Source organism: Zosterops lateralis (genome assembly GCF_965231275.1).
Source record: "Zosterops lateralis genome assembly, chromosome: 1".
NCBI lineage: Eukaryota > Metazoa > Chordata > Aves > Passeriformes > Zosteropidae > Zosterops > Zosterops lateralis.
Genome location: NC_139762.1, coordinates 150,990,684 through 151,002,135, shown reverse-complemented (window position 1 = coordinate 151,002,135; position 11,452 = coordinate 150,990,684). Strand labels below are relative to the sequence as shown.

The 11,452-nt window shown below is 53.6% G+C and overlaps 2 protein-coding genes across 8 annotated transcripts in view; both read right to left on the bottom strand.

The window, feature by feature from the left end:
• Positions 1-514: 514 nt before the first annotated feature.
• Positions 515-4,765, bottom strand: MAFA (MAF bZIP transcription factor A). Of its 3 annotated transcripts, XR_014591431.1 has the most exons (4): positions 4,203-4,765; positions 2,140-2,285; positions 1,333-1,437; positions 515-699 (listed from the first exon to the last, which is right to left on the bottom strand). XR_014591431.1 is itself a non-coding variant. In XM_083875492.1 (3 exons), exons 1-3 carry the CDS (start codon positions 4,743-4,745, stop codon positions 1,407-1,409), a joined length of 720 nt encoding a protein of 239 aa, XP_083731618.1. In that variant the 5' UTR covers positions 4,746-4,765; the 3' UTR covers positions 515-1,406. The 3 variants fall into 3 exon arrangements, 2 of the variants coding, with proteins under 2 accessions (XP_083731618.1, XP_083731617.1); XM_083875492.1 differs by having other exon boundaries at positions 515-1,437; XM_083875491.1 differs by lacking the exons at positions 515-699; positions 1,333-1,437; positions 2,140-2,285 and having other exon boundaries at positions 2,865-4,765.
• Positions 4,766-8,406: 3,641 nt separating this feature from the next.
• The window catches only part of ZC3H3 (zinc finger CCCH-type containing 3), a 128,206-nt gene continuing 125,160 nt past the window's right edge, over positions 8,407-11,452 (bottom strand). For 4 of the 5 annotated variants that reach the window (XM_083869789.1, XM_083869792.1, XM_083869790.1 and 1 more), the window contains 2 exons: positions 9,847-9,921; positions 8,407-9,691 (listed from right to left, as the gene is read on the bottom strand). In XM_083869789.1, the coding sequence (XP_083725915.1) occupies positions 9,660-9,691; positions 9,847-9,921 (107 nt within the window). In that variant the 3' untranslated portion in view covers positions 8,407-9,659. The other variant, XM_083869793.1, reaches the window with a different exon arrangement.

Sequence of the window (11,452 nt, the reverse complement as noted above, 5' to 3'; positions counted from 1 at the left end):
CCTGGGAAAGGCTGAGGATGGAGCTGAAGATGCAGGAGATGCCCAGGATGAGCGGAGGGACTGCGGATCCTCACGGGAAGGAGGGTGCAGTGTCCTGAGGTCCTGCTGCAACCCCATGCAGACCCCAAAAATGCAGCAGAAAGACGGAGAAGGAGGCTCCAGTCCCACTCAGGGATCAGGAAAAACGAGGGGAAAAAGCTTTGAAACCAGGTCAGGGTGACCCAAATCCCACACATCCTCCTGCAGCAGAGGTAGTGGCACCTGCAGACGTCCGCAGTCCTGCGGCACACGGGTGACACACAACCCTGTCCCGCCACATCCCCATTCCAAAACATGCGCCAACACGCTTGGAACGCACACACATGATCCTGCAAATATCGCAGCCATCCCAAAAAACACGCTGCAAACCCAAGCAGGGACCACCCAGACAACCCCTGGAGTTCAGGGTGCAGGGGGGGCTCAGCCCCAAAAAGGAGACAAGTCATAAACCAGCCAAATTTAGGCTTAAAACCACTTTAGTTTTTATTATTTATTCAGCAAAGCCAAATCCCAGAGAGCCGGGAGCTTCAGGAGCATGGAAAAAGTCAGGATGATGGGGCAGAAGGGTGCAATTCCACCCCCAAAAGAACAGTGGGATGAGGTCCCCCATGGAAGGACCACCATTAATGGGTGGCAGCAATATCCTGTGTCCTGCTCCAGCTATTAGGGGATTTCAAGGAGGGTTTGGGGAAAAAAAAGATCAGTGAGGAACTAAAAAAAATAAATCACAGTGGCGCAAGGAATTGGGGATCCTTTCAGGATAAAGAGGAAGAGATAATACCTGGATTGCCAAAATAATCTGGGATCTTTCCCAGGTTGTTGCACCCCAAAATAAAACCAAAAAAGAGAGGGCAAAGGGGAAAATTGGGAATCTTAAATTGCTGCCTTCGCTCTGCCATGGAAGCGGGGAAAGGATTCCGGAGCAGGAGACGATTGCAGTAACCTCATGGGCACCGGGCTGGGTCCTGGGGTGACACCCCACGGGACAGTGCTCCCCCAAAACCCCACACAGCCCCCGAAGTCAGGTCTGTCTCCCCAACTAGCCCCAGTGCAGCTGGGAAAGTGACCCCCAGGATGTGCCCACAGGGAATGTGGGCGACGGGAAGATCCAGGAGTGAGAATTTAGACTGCGGGGACTAAGATCTCCAGGCTGGTTTGGGGAAGGTACCAGCCCCAAATAGGTTTTCCTCCCCAAATTCTTATTTGATCGTCACCAGGCAGCTGGATGTTTTTCCCCCCAAAAAAACATGCCAAGAGAAAGAGATTTGGAAGGAAAATTAGGGAATAACTCACCGGGAAATTGTGATTCACCTCCAAAAAATTTGAGGACGCAATGTCCCACGAGCAGCTCTGCAGGTTGATTTTATTTAGAGCCAGGTTTGCAAAGTTTCCCTGGATCTAAATAAATACAGGAATAAGGGGTGAATCCCCCCACCTTCCAAACCCCCCTTTTTGTCCAACCCTGGGACAAACGTCCCTCTCTTCATCCCAGCTGCCACTCCAAAATCCAAGTCCGATATTGAGCCGAGCTCAGGCTGCTCAAAAATCCTCTGGTCACACAATAAGACACCAAAAAAAGATGGAAAAAAAAAAGATGAAGAAAAAGGGGAGTGAAGTTCAGGGGTGCAAAAAAAGGCAAGACCAGAGGGTTGTGGAGTCACAGGCTCCACAAAAATCCTGGGAAAAGCCAGGGGGTTACACGAGCACGGCAGAGATTTACGGAAGCAGCAGGAGAGAACATGCCACAGCTTGGGGACATGCCACAGCTGAGCCTGGGCAAAAATACAGGACAGAAAATACATTTAAATATTTTTAAAAATCAACATAAAATAACCAAAAAAATAAATCTGTTGGACCAAGGGCTGCGTTGGAATTTGTCCCGCCGAGTCTGGGAAAAGCTGCAGCCGCATTCGGGGTTTGCGGCAAAGGGAGAAAGATCCTTAAAAAGAACCCCCAGAAAACCCCAAAATCTCAGTAAAATACCAGCCCAAAAGTTTGGATTAGGGAAGGTGTGGGCTCGGTTTGTTAAGGGGTCCTTTTTTAAACGAAAATATTCAAGAGGGAGAAGCCAAAAGAGGAAAGAAAAAAATTATTTATTACCGTTGAAAATCAAGCCAGCGGCTCATTGGGACAGTGTCAGACAAGCTGGAACCAAACTGGATCTGGTGACTTTCCAGCAGCTGCAGGGACGAAGGTCTCCAGGACCCTCCAGCCGAGAAAGAAAACCAAAAACATCCAGAACCCGGCTGGAAATAAAAACAAAACAAAGGCAGGAAAAGTGAAAAGCCAGAGTTCAATGGGGCAGAGGAGACGCTCAACATCGGAAGGTTTTGCATCAGCACCGGGAATCAAAGGGAAGAATAAACAACCCCCAAACAAAACCCCCCAAAAGTTGAGAGAAATGCTGTGAGACCCCCCCCCCCCCAAAAAAAAAGTTGAGAGAAAACCCGACCCAGGCTCTAGTTGAATATAAGTTTTTATCTTGATGCAACATCATTAAAACCGTCACAAATCGAAACAACAGGTCGGTAAAAACACTTCGCACGATCAGTCCCTAAAATGCACCAGGCTCCCAAAGCTCCATTTGTCCGCAGGACCCTTTTGTTTTCCCCTCCCCACACAAAATTTGTTTTTTAATTTTTTTTTTTCCTCCTTTTTTAAATAAGCAAGTCGTTAAAAAAAAAAAAAAATAACAACAAAAAAACAACAACAACAAACAAACCCGCCCCGATCCTCTGCGCTTTCGCTCCAACGATTGCACAAATTCTCAATCCTCTTTTTTTTTCCTCGTTTCCACAACAAATAATGTGCATTTTTCTTGCCGTCTGTTTTTTCTTTTTTTTTTTTTTTTTTTTTCTCCAAACATCGAGGTTAAAATAAGATTTTTTTTTTTTTTTTCTGTTTCCCGTGGGTTAATAAATAAATCTGGTGCATAGTGAGATAGCAGCCAACCGTTTGCAGTCCATATATTACTATATTGCCTTTCAGGTCACCCTAAAATTGTTACCTCTTCCCCTCCCCATCCCCTCCCCACTATTTTTAAGAGCATAGATAATTTTAAATCTCTATAAAACAGTATTATTTCACCCAATCGATTCCTGTATATAGTGCATTCGGCTTCTTCCCAACATCGTTAAATTAACTCGGATATTATTTGCATGCTATTACATACAAACTTTTTTAAGACTCGTGTATTTTTTTTTTCTCTTTTCTAAAGGATTTTAGAGGTTTTTTTTGTCGGTTTTTCTTTTTTTTTGTTCGTTTTTTTTTCTCGTAAATCACCAAGCAAAATATAGGCTCAAGGAAAAAAAAAAAAAAAAATTCAAAAACGAACTAATTTTCTACATATTTACAAGGGTGAATAATAAGTTAAATGTGGCTCAGGTTTGGCGGCCGGGAATGGGGGGGTGGGCGGGCAGGGCACAGCGCTGGGGATCCCTCCAAGAATAAAAATCCCAATGGAGAGGGGGGGAAAACCCGCAGGAAAAGGTGAGGAGAAGCCACCTGGATGGAGCTGATGCTCCCGGGGAGGGGGGCGGGTGGCCGTACACGTCCCGCATGCAGGGCTGCCCCCCACTCCACTCCCCCAGCCCGGCTCCCCATGGCTGGGTGCTGGGAGGGAGTTCAGGGAGTTCAACTCTCCCTCCCCAAAATTTCAGTGGGGAGTTCATTATTTTTTTTTTTTTATTATTTTTTTTTTTTTTAATATAAGCGGCGGGTTTGCTTTCTCCGCATGAGGGAAAAAAAAATAAAAATAAAAATAAAAATAAAAATAAAAATAAAAATAAAAATAAAAATAAAAAAGGGATCCCCCCAGCCCATGGCACCAGCCCGGCTCACATGAAGAAGTCAGCGGTGCTTTTCGGGGCGGCGGATGGGGAGGGCTCCCTGGGGAAGCCCCGGCCGGCCAACTTCTCGTATTTTTCTTTGTACAGATCCCTTTCCTTGGCCAAGCGGGTCACCTCCTGCTTGAGCTGCTCCACCTGGCTCTGCAGTTGGCATTTCTCGTTCTCCAAGATGTGCCGCTGCTGGACCCGCTTGTAGCGGCAGGACTGAGCGTAGCCCCGGTTCTTCAAGGTCCTCCTCTTCTGCTTGAGGCGGATCACCTCCTCCTTGCTGAAGCCCCGCAGCTGCCGGTTCAGCTCCCGCACGGACATACTCACCAGCTGATCGTCGGAGAAGCGCTCCTCCAGGCGCAGGTGGTGATGGTGATGATGGTGATGGCCGGGATGGTGATGGGCGGCCGGCGGCAGCTCCTCAGCCCCGAAGGCTTGCGGTCGGAAGGGCTCGTACCCCTGGTGGTGATGATGATGATGGTGAGGGGCACCGATCAGCGCCTCCACCGCGTCCTCGGGCGTCAGGTTGAGAGCTTCGGGGTTCAGGTGATGCTGGTAACCCGACATCCAGTACAGCTCCTCCAGCTGCTGTTTGGAGCCCAGGGAAGCGGCGGCGGCGGCGGCCGGGGGGCCGGGGGCCGGCTGCCCGCCGGGGCTGGGGGCGCAGAAGCTGGGCGAGGAAGGCACGGAGGAGCAGGGCGTGCTGAGCGGGGTGGACGACAGGGAGCCGGCGGGCAGGCGGTGGCACAGCCGCTCCGCCTCCGCCGGCTCCTTCTTCACCTCGAACTTCATCAGGTCGAAGTCGTTCACGTACTCGATGGCGAGGGGGCTGGTGGGCAGCTCCCCGCTCATGGCCAGCTCCGAGGCCATCTCAGTCCATGGAGGGACCGGGGGGGAGCCCCCGGGCACCGCCGCTCACCGAGGGTCCCGCGGGCTCCGGGAGCCTCCTCCGAGCGGCTCCGGGGCGAGCGGCTGCCCCGAGCGGCTCCGGGGCCCTCCCTCCGATGAGGCTTTGCCGTGGGCTCCGGGACCCTGGGACGGAGATGTGCTGCCGGACCCTCCGGGGGGCTCCGCTGCGCTCCGGGAACTCCCGACGGGACTTTGCGGTGGGATTCGGCCGGGCTACGGGACCTTGTGACGGAGCTCTGCGGCGACGTTCAGCGGGGCTCCGGGGCGCTGCTGCGGGGCTCAGCGGGACGCTCCGATGAGACTTTGCGGGGAGGTCCAGCGGTGTCCGAGATGGGGCTCAGCCGCGGGGCTCAAACGGGCTCCGCTGCTCGCCTCCGACGGGACTTTGCGGTGCGGCTCAGCCGGGCTCCGGGACCCCCAGCCGGGGCAGCCACCTCTCTCTCTCTCTCTCCGTCGGGGCTCGGCTCCGCTCCGCAGCCCTTGGAGCTCCGGGACCCTCCTCCGGCCGCCACGGCTCTGCGCTCGGGCCGGGCGGGCTCCCAATGGCGAGGAGCGGGCAGCGCCCTGCCCGCCCCTTCCCGCCTCCCCTGGCACCTGCCCCGGCCCCACCTCCCCGGGCTCCGAGCCTTCTCCTGCCTCCTCCCGCCGGGACACAGCGCCCTGGGGGCGGAGGCCGCTCCCCTGCCCGCCCCGACCCGCGACCGGCGCCGCCGCCGGGAGCTCAATGAACTCCCAGCCTTTTATAGCGGGAAAGGGAGGCACGGCCCCGCCCACCGAGGCGAGGCTGAGCTCTCCCAGCCTATCAGCACCCCGACAGCCCGCTTGGATTTGCATATCCCCATGGCAACGCCCCCGGGGCAGCTGTCAATCTCCGGGGGGGGGGGGGGGGGAAATGCTCCGGGTACCCCCTGGACCCTTCTCGGCTCCTGCATCCCAACGTGGGGCTTCATCTCCCACCCTCTGCCCTGGACTGAGCGTGCAGTGGGGAGAAACATCCTAGAAATCCTAATTTCCTACTGTCCAAAAAATGGGAAATACCAAAAAAGGAGTTATTGAGCCTAAACCGGGTTTGGTGCCACCTCGCTGAGGGACCACAGCATCGGAATGCAGCCCCTTCCCCACCTCTGGAACGGCCCAGGATCCTTCCCGGAGCACTTCCATCATTGCAGAAAGTCAGACAAATATAATTTTGGGAATTTTTCGGGGTTTTCCATGAGCTATTGGCGGTCAGGGGGCAGCAACGTGCACCTCTGTGCTCCAGTGCTGCCTCTGGTTTGGGAGGTGGCATCCACAGCTGACACAAGAATGGGACTGTCACCAGATGGAGGACCAGGATTGCCATCCCAGCACCTGGAAAAGTTGTCACTGGCACACAGAGGCAGCTGATCAGGGGGTTTTGGGAGCGCTCATGCCACCCCTGGATGAGGCCCTGGCTGGGATGAGGCTGCTCCATCTGCAACCTCATCCTGCTGCAGCCTGGGAGGAACAGGACTGGGAAACTGAGGCACGGAGCAGTCGCCGTGGAGTGGTCCCACCTAATCCCGAGGCATGAGCAGCTTCATCCCACAGAGGCCAGCAGCACCCACCCACTCATCCCCTCGGAGCCCAGGATTGTCTCTGTCACCAGCAGGATGCATCCTGGGTCCAAATGCACCCCAACCCTATTGCATCCCACCCTATTGCATCCCACAGCGATTCCTCGGGGTGTGGGCGGTGACATTCCCCTCATCAATGGCTGCTTGGGGACTTGGGGACAGCAGACAGTGCTCTCCATGGCTACTAACTGATCCTTTAGATGTAGGGTCAAATTAATGCAAAAAAAGATGGCTTTTGAGGATGAAAATATTTATCCCATTGCAACTCCACTAATTAAAATCCCACATTATTGCTTTTGCTCGATCCAGCCTCTGGGGAGGGTCCATCTTTCAGCTGCTGATTGAGTCAGGGCGGGGGGTGCATTTATTCCCCTTGGGAAGGATCATGGATGCAGGGAAAGCCCTGAACATAACCCCCATTCCCTGCTGATGCTGGATGTTATCCATATTGAACACAGATATCCCATTTTGGACACCCCCAAACTTGGGCACTACTTGAGGGAGGGGGGCAAAGATGTGGACAACAAAAAAACCCTTTTTGTGGGGTGGTTTTAACCCTTTTTTTTGCTTCATTATGTCACCCTAAATCCATCATCATCCCACCTGTGTAGCAGGATACCGGGATCTTGCACTGGGAAAAGATGGGGTGCCACCTCCCTTCCCCAGGCACCACGTTCCTCCCCAGAGCTGCTCCACCTTGGGGGCACCTGGCCCCCACCAGCAGCTGCCACCAGAGCTGGGACAGGAGCCACCAAGGGATTAGGATCGGGCTGGGCTCCAATGGGGCCGTGGCTCCCCAGTGACACCCCCAGGGGTATTTTTAGGAAATGCCCATGGCATGTTCCCAACCCTCCCCGCCACGCTGGGCCTGTCAGCTAAGTTTACTCACAGGCGGTCAAGTGACATAACCAGGTTGGTGGCCTCAGGATGGTGGCAGGATGGCGTCACCTTTCACTTTTAGAGCTCGTGTGCCCCATCACCCCTTGGAGCAGGGCCGGGTGCCCACCTGGGCTTGCCTCAGTTTCCCCTGGACGGCACAGGGCTCCCAGATGTGCTGTTGGTGGCTTGGGGACAGTGACCTCACCCCATAGGAGGGTGGTATCCACCATGAGGAACCCCATGGAGAGAGGGTGGGACCTTCTCAGTGATGCTCCACCAGCATCTGCCCCACAACCCAGTGTCGCTACAGGGTCAGGAATTTGGTGAGGAGGGCGGGGAAAATCACATGGAGAGGCTGGGAAGAGGATGAGGAGGAGAAGGTGGGAAGGAGGAGGGCAGGGAACAGCCACCCCGATGACAGGCAGAAAACTGATCCCGGCGAGTGACGTTCACCCGGCACCTGCTTCCCCGGCAGGGCACCAAGAGCGGTGCCAGCAGCACCCGCCGCAGGAAGGTTTTTCCGGGAAATGTTTATGGAGCCCTCCAGAAACTCCACCCTGTGCCAACCTCCCAGCCGTGGAGGAGCCCCAGGGAATGTCCTTGCCGGGCCCCCGAGTCCAACAACGAGGACGGATAAATCCCATCGGAGCCCATTCCCGAGGAATTGAGGATGTCGGAGACAGAGGGAGAACCCACCGGAGTTCAGTGACACCTCTCCAGGGGCCGCGTTTATCCCTGCCTGGAAATTAATCACTCCCAAGCAGAGCTTTAACGACAGGCGGCTGGAAATTCCAATCCTCCCCGGGAAGGGAGCAGCGGTGCCGGTGGGCGGCAGAGCCTCGCTGCTCATTGCCTCGTTTAATTAGTGCAGCACAGGGATTATCCTCGTTAGGGATCCAGGGAAAACCAAAGCTCCCGGCCACCACTGGCCATCCCTGAGGATTCGCTATAGCATCGTCTCCTGCAGGGTGGTTTCTAGGGAATTAAGTTGGGGTGGTTTTTTTTTTTTTTCGGGAAACTACCAGATGAAGAAACATCGTTTCTGGGTGAAAAGTTTTAATAATTAAAAAAACCCCAAGGATTTAGGGATCAGAGTGACTCCTCCACTGGATTTGGATGGGTATTTGATGGGATGTTCATGCACTGCTGAAAAAAAGAGAAAAGCCACAGGGAGGCTCCTCCATCCCAGGGCAGGAAACTTTTATTTACATATCAAAACACAGGAGTTAACAAAAGACATTTTCATATCGACAAGAAACCACAACGTTTTTATTAAAAATCAACACGTTGGACACACCCTGGGGCACAAGTAACATCCCAGGGTTGAGATCTGCTGGTCTTCCAGCGCCTGGGGGATGTTGTGGATTTGGGTTGGTGACAAAACCGCTCCGTGGGGGTCACATGGGGAAGGGAACCCCCCTGTGGGGATCTGTTTGGGGGGCAAAGCCACCACCCATTGGCATTTCCCACCCCATCTCTGATCACACCTGGATACTGCATCTCCAGGGAGACTATGTTCTTCCCAAACCCCTCTGATGCCTTTGTCCCACAGGATTCTGCCTGCAAATCCCACAAATTGCATCTGTGTGGGGGAACAGCACCTGCCACCCCAAAATCCCTTGGAAATGGTACCTATGGATGCAAAAACTCCATTGTTCCAGTGGTATAATGCTCTCCCTTCACTCTGCTCCTGCTTGGATTCGGAGAGTCCCAAAAACCCCAAACCCTGGAGAGTTGGCTTGGCTTTCCCAAGGAAGCCCAAATCCATGGTGGAATAGGGAGAGGCGGGGTTGTAACTGGGCCATGGGAGACCCCCAAATGCAGAGTGTGACCTCAGCACCACTCCCAACACATTCCCATGAGGGAAGCTCTCAGCTTCAGGAAATCTCCTCCCAAAAGCAACGGGATGGAGAGAGATGGGCTCTTGGAATGGTGGGATCAGGGCTGTGAGGCCTTTACACCCATTACATCCCACCACGGTGACTTGTTTCCAGTACATCCCAACCTGGATGTGGGAATGTCACCTGATGGCATTAAACCACCTCAGGTCTCCCTATCACCTTGTGGCCGGGACAGAACCAGAGGGTGGATGGGGATGGGAAGTTCTTCCCAGCCTCACAAGCATCCAAGGAAGTGGCAGGACTTGCCTTCCAACAAACCATCTGAAAAGGTCATTTATTAGTCAATTCAAAGATTCCAAGCAAAGCTGCTTCCCTGCAGGAATGAGCGGCTGCATTCCCACGCTGCCACACGACTCCATGTCCAAATGGCATCCTGGAAAAGCAGGAGGAGGAGGAGGGGGGGGTGCCATGTCTGGACATGGCATCCTGAGGTAGGTGCCAGGTCATTCCCTGGCTCTCTGGTTCCTGAGCTGGTCGGCTGCCACAGGATTGGGATGGACTCACAGCCGGGGCTTGATCTGTAGTCGTTTCCCTGGACGGAGGGAAGGGAATGGTGATGGTGGGAAGGAGGGGGACACAGCTGGATATTCCCAGGCTTCTCCTCGCCTGGGCATGGGAGGGGATTAAAACACTGGAAAATCAGGTATGTGGGTGGTTCTCTGCCCTGGCAGCACCCACTGGACTCACCTCTGCCACCCACATGGGAGTTCTCAGAATCCTGCAGGGATGTCCCTGGCAAAATCCTCCTCCTTTTGGGGTTGCCTGGGAAGGAAAGAAAAAGAGGAGAAAACCATTGAGGTTGGCTCGGGCCACCTTGGGAATCCCTCGGAATGCAGGTGTAGGAGTGTCCTAAGTTCCTCTTCTGCTTTACATCCTCCTCGGCCATGTCAAGGATGGAGGTAGCGCATTCCCCAAATCCCTGAGCACCCTCAGCTCCCTACAAGTGGCATTCAGAGGTCACTTCCCACCATGGAGCAGCAAATCTGCTGCAAATTTCCCAAGTAATGGCTGAAAAAGAGAACTTAAAAGGATCCAGACCTTCCCACTGGTGAACATCAGGACCTGATTTGGTGCTGGGACAGAGCTGGAAAGAGCTGAGCACCAACAATCATCTGCCCCAAGCATCCCCAGCATCCCTTTAGCATGCTCCAGGTGATGTCTCTTGCTTGCTGGAACATGGTGCTTCCTCCAAGAGAGGGCTCTGGATGCTCATGTAGAGCCAAAACACTCTGAAGTGCCTCTGGAAGGTGACCTCCTTGTGGGACAAGTCCAGCATCGTCCCATGGACCAAGGTGGAGAGAGTGAAATACTTCTCTATTTTCAACCACAACGTTGGGAGTACCTTTCTGCAAGTTCTCCTATTTTCCCTCTTCAAAGGGTTTGAAGAGGTGTTTATGGGTGATATTAGAGTGATGGGTGGGAAGGAAAGTGGGGGCCACTTGGCCATCAAGATGAATGAGGATGGAGGTGTCCCAGGAAAAAAAGGACCCACAGGTTTAGTGGGAGAAGTCCCCCTTCACGTGGGATTAATGGAGGTGGAGAAGGTCATGGAGAAGACGGAGGGAATCCAGCTCAAACCCCCTCCAGCCATTCTGTTGCCCGTGTTCGTGTGAAATTCTGCATGGCACTGCTCAACTGATGAACCCAGTGTGGAGGTGGTACCAAGGACTTCTTTGAGCAGCCTTGAGAGCCCAAAGGATAAACTTTTTGGGGCAGTAGAGGCAGGACAGCTGAGGCCTCAACAGCAGAGAGTCTCCAAGAGTTTTCCTTCGCTTTCCAACTTGGATAAACAAACTTGCTGGGAGTCGAAGCCGTGCTGGCAGTGATTCATCGCCCTGGAGTTAATTTATGGAAAATAAAGAGGCCTCATTTAGCACCTTTCCACCCTTAATATAACTCCCATACATCAGGAGGATGCACAGCAGACATGGCAGATCTGGATATTCCCCACCGGCAACACAGCCAAATCCGACTTTTGGGAACAGTGACACGGAGCCAAACACCCCTGTATCCCCACCCTCCCAGTTTTTCCCTTTGGCATCCAGCCAGGTGGTTTTTCCAGCCTGGGATCTTTGAATCCCAGCCTGGTTGCTGGAATGAGGGTCTGGAGCTGCTGGCTGTCACCTCAAGGGGTCAAAATCAGCATCTCTACATTCCTGCCCCATGGTGTGAGTTCAATAGCAATGGTGGGAATGGCTCAATTTCCTTTGGGTGAGCCAGGGAAAACTGTCTTAGCTGATATTTGTGAAGCAGCTCAAAGCAGGCATGATTACAGAAGTTGAAACATGGATTT

Coding starts and splice junctions, on each gene's coding strand:
- MAFA (XM_083875491.1), bottom strand. CDS start 4,745: ATGGCCTCGGAGCTGGCCATGAGCGGGGAGCTGCCCACCAGCCCCCTC.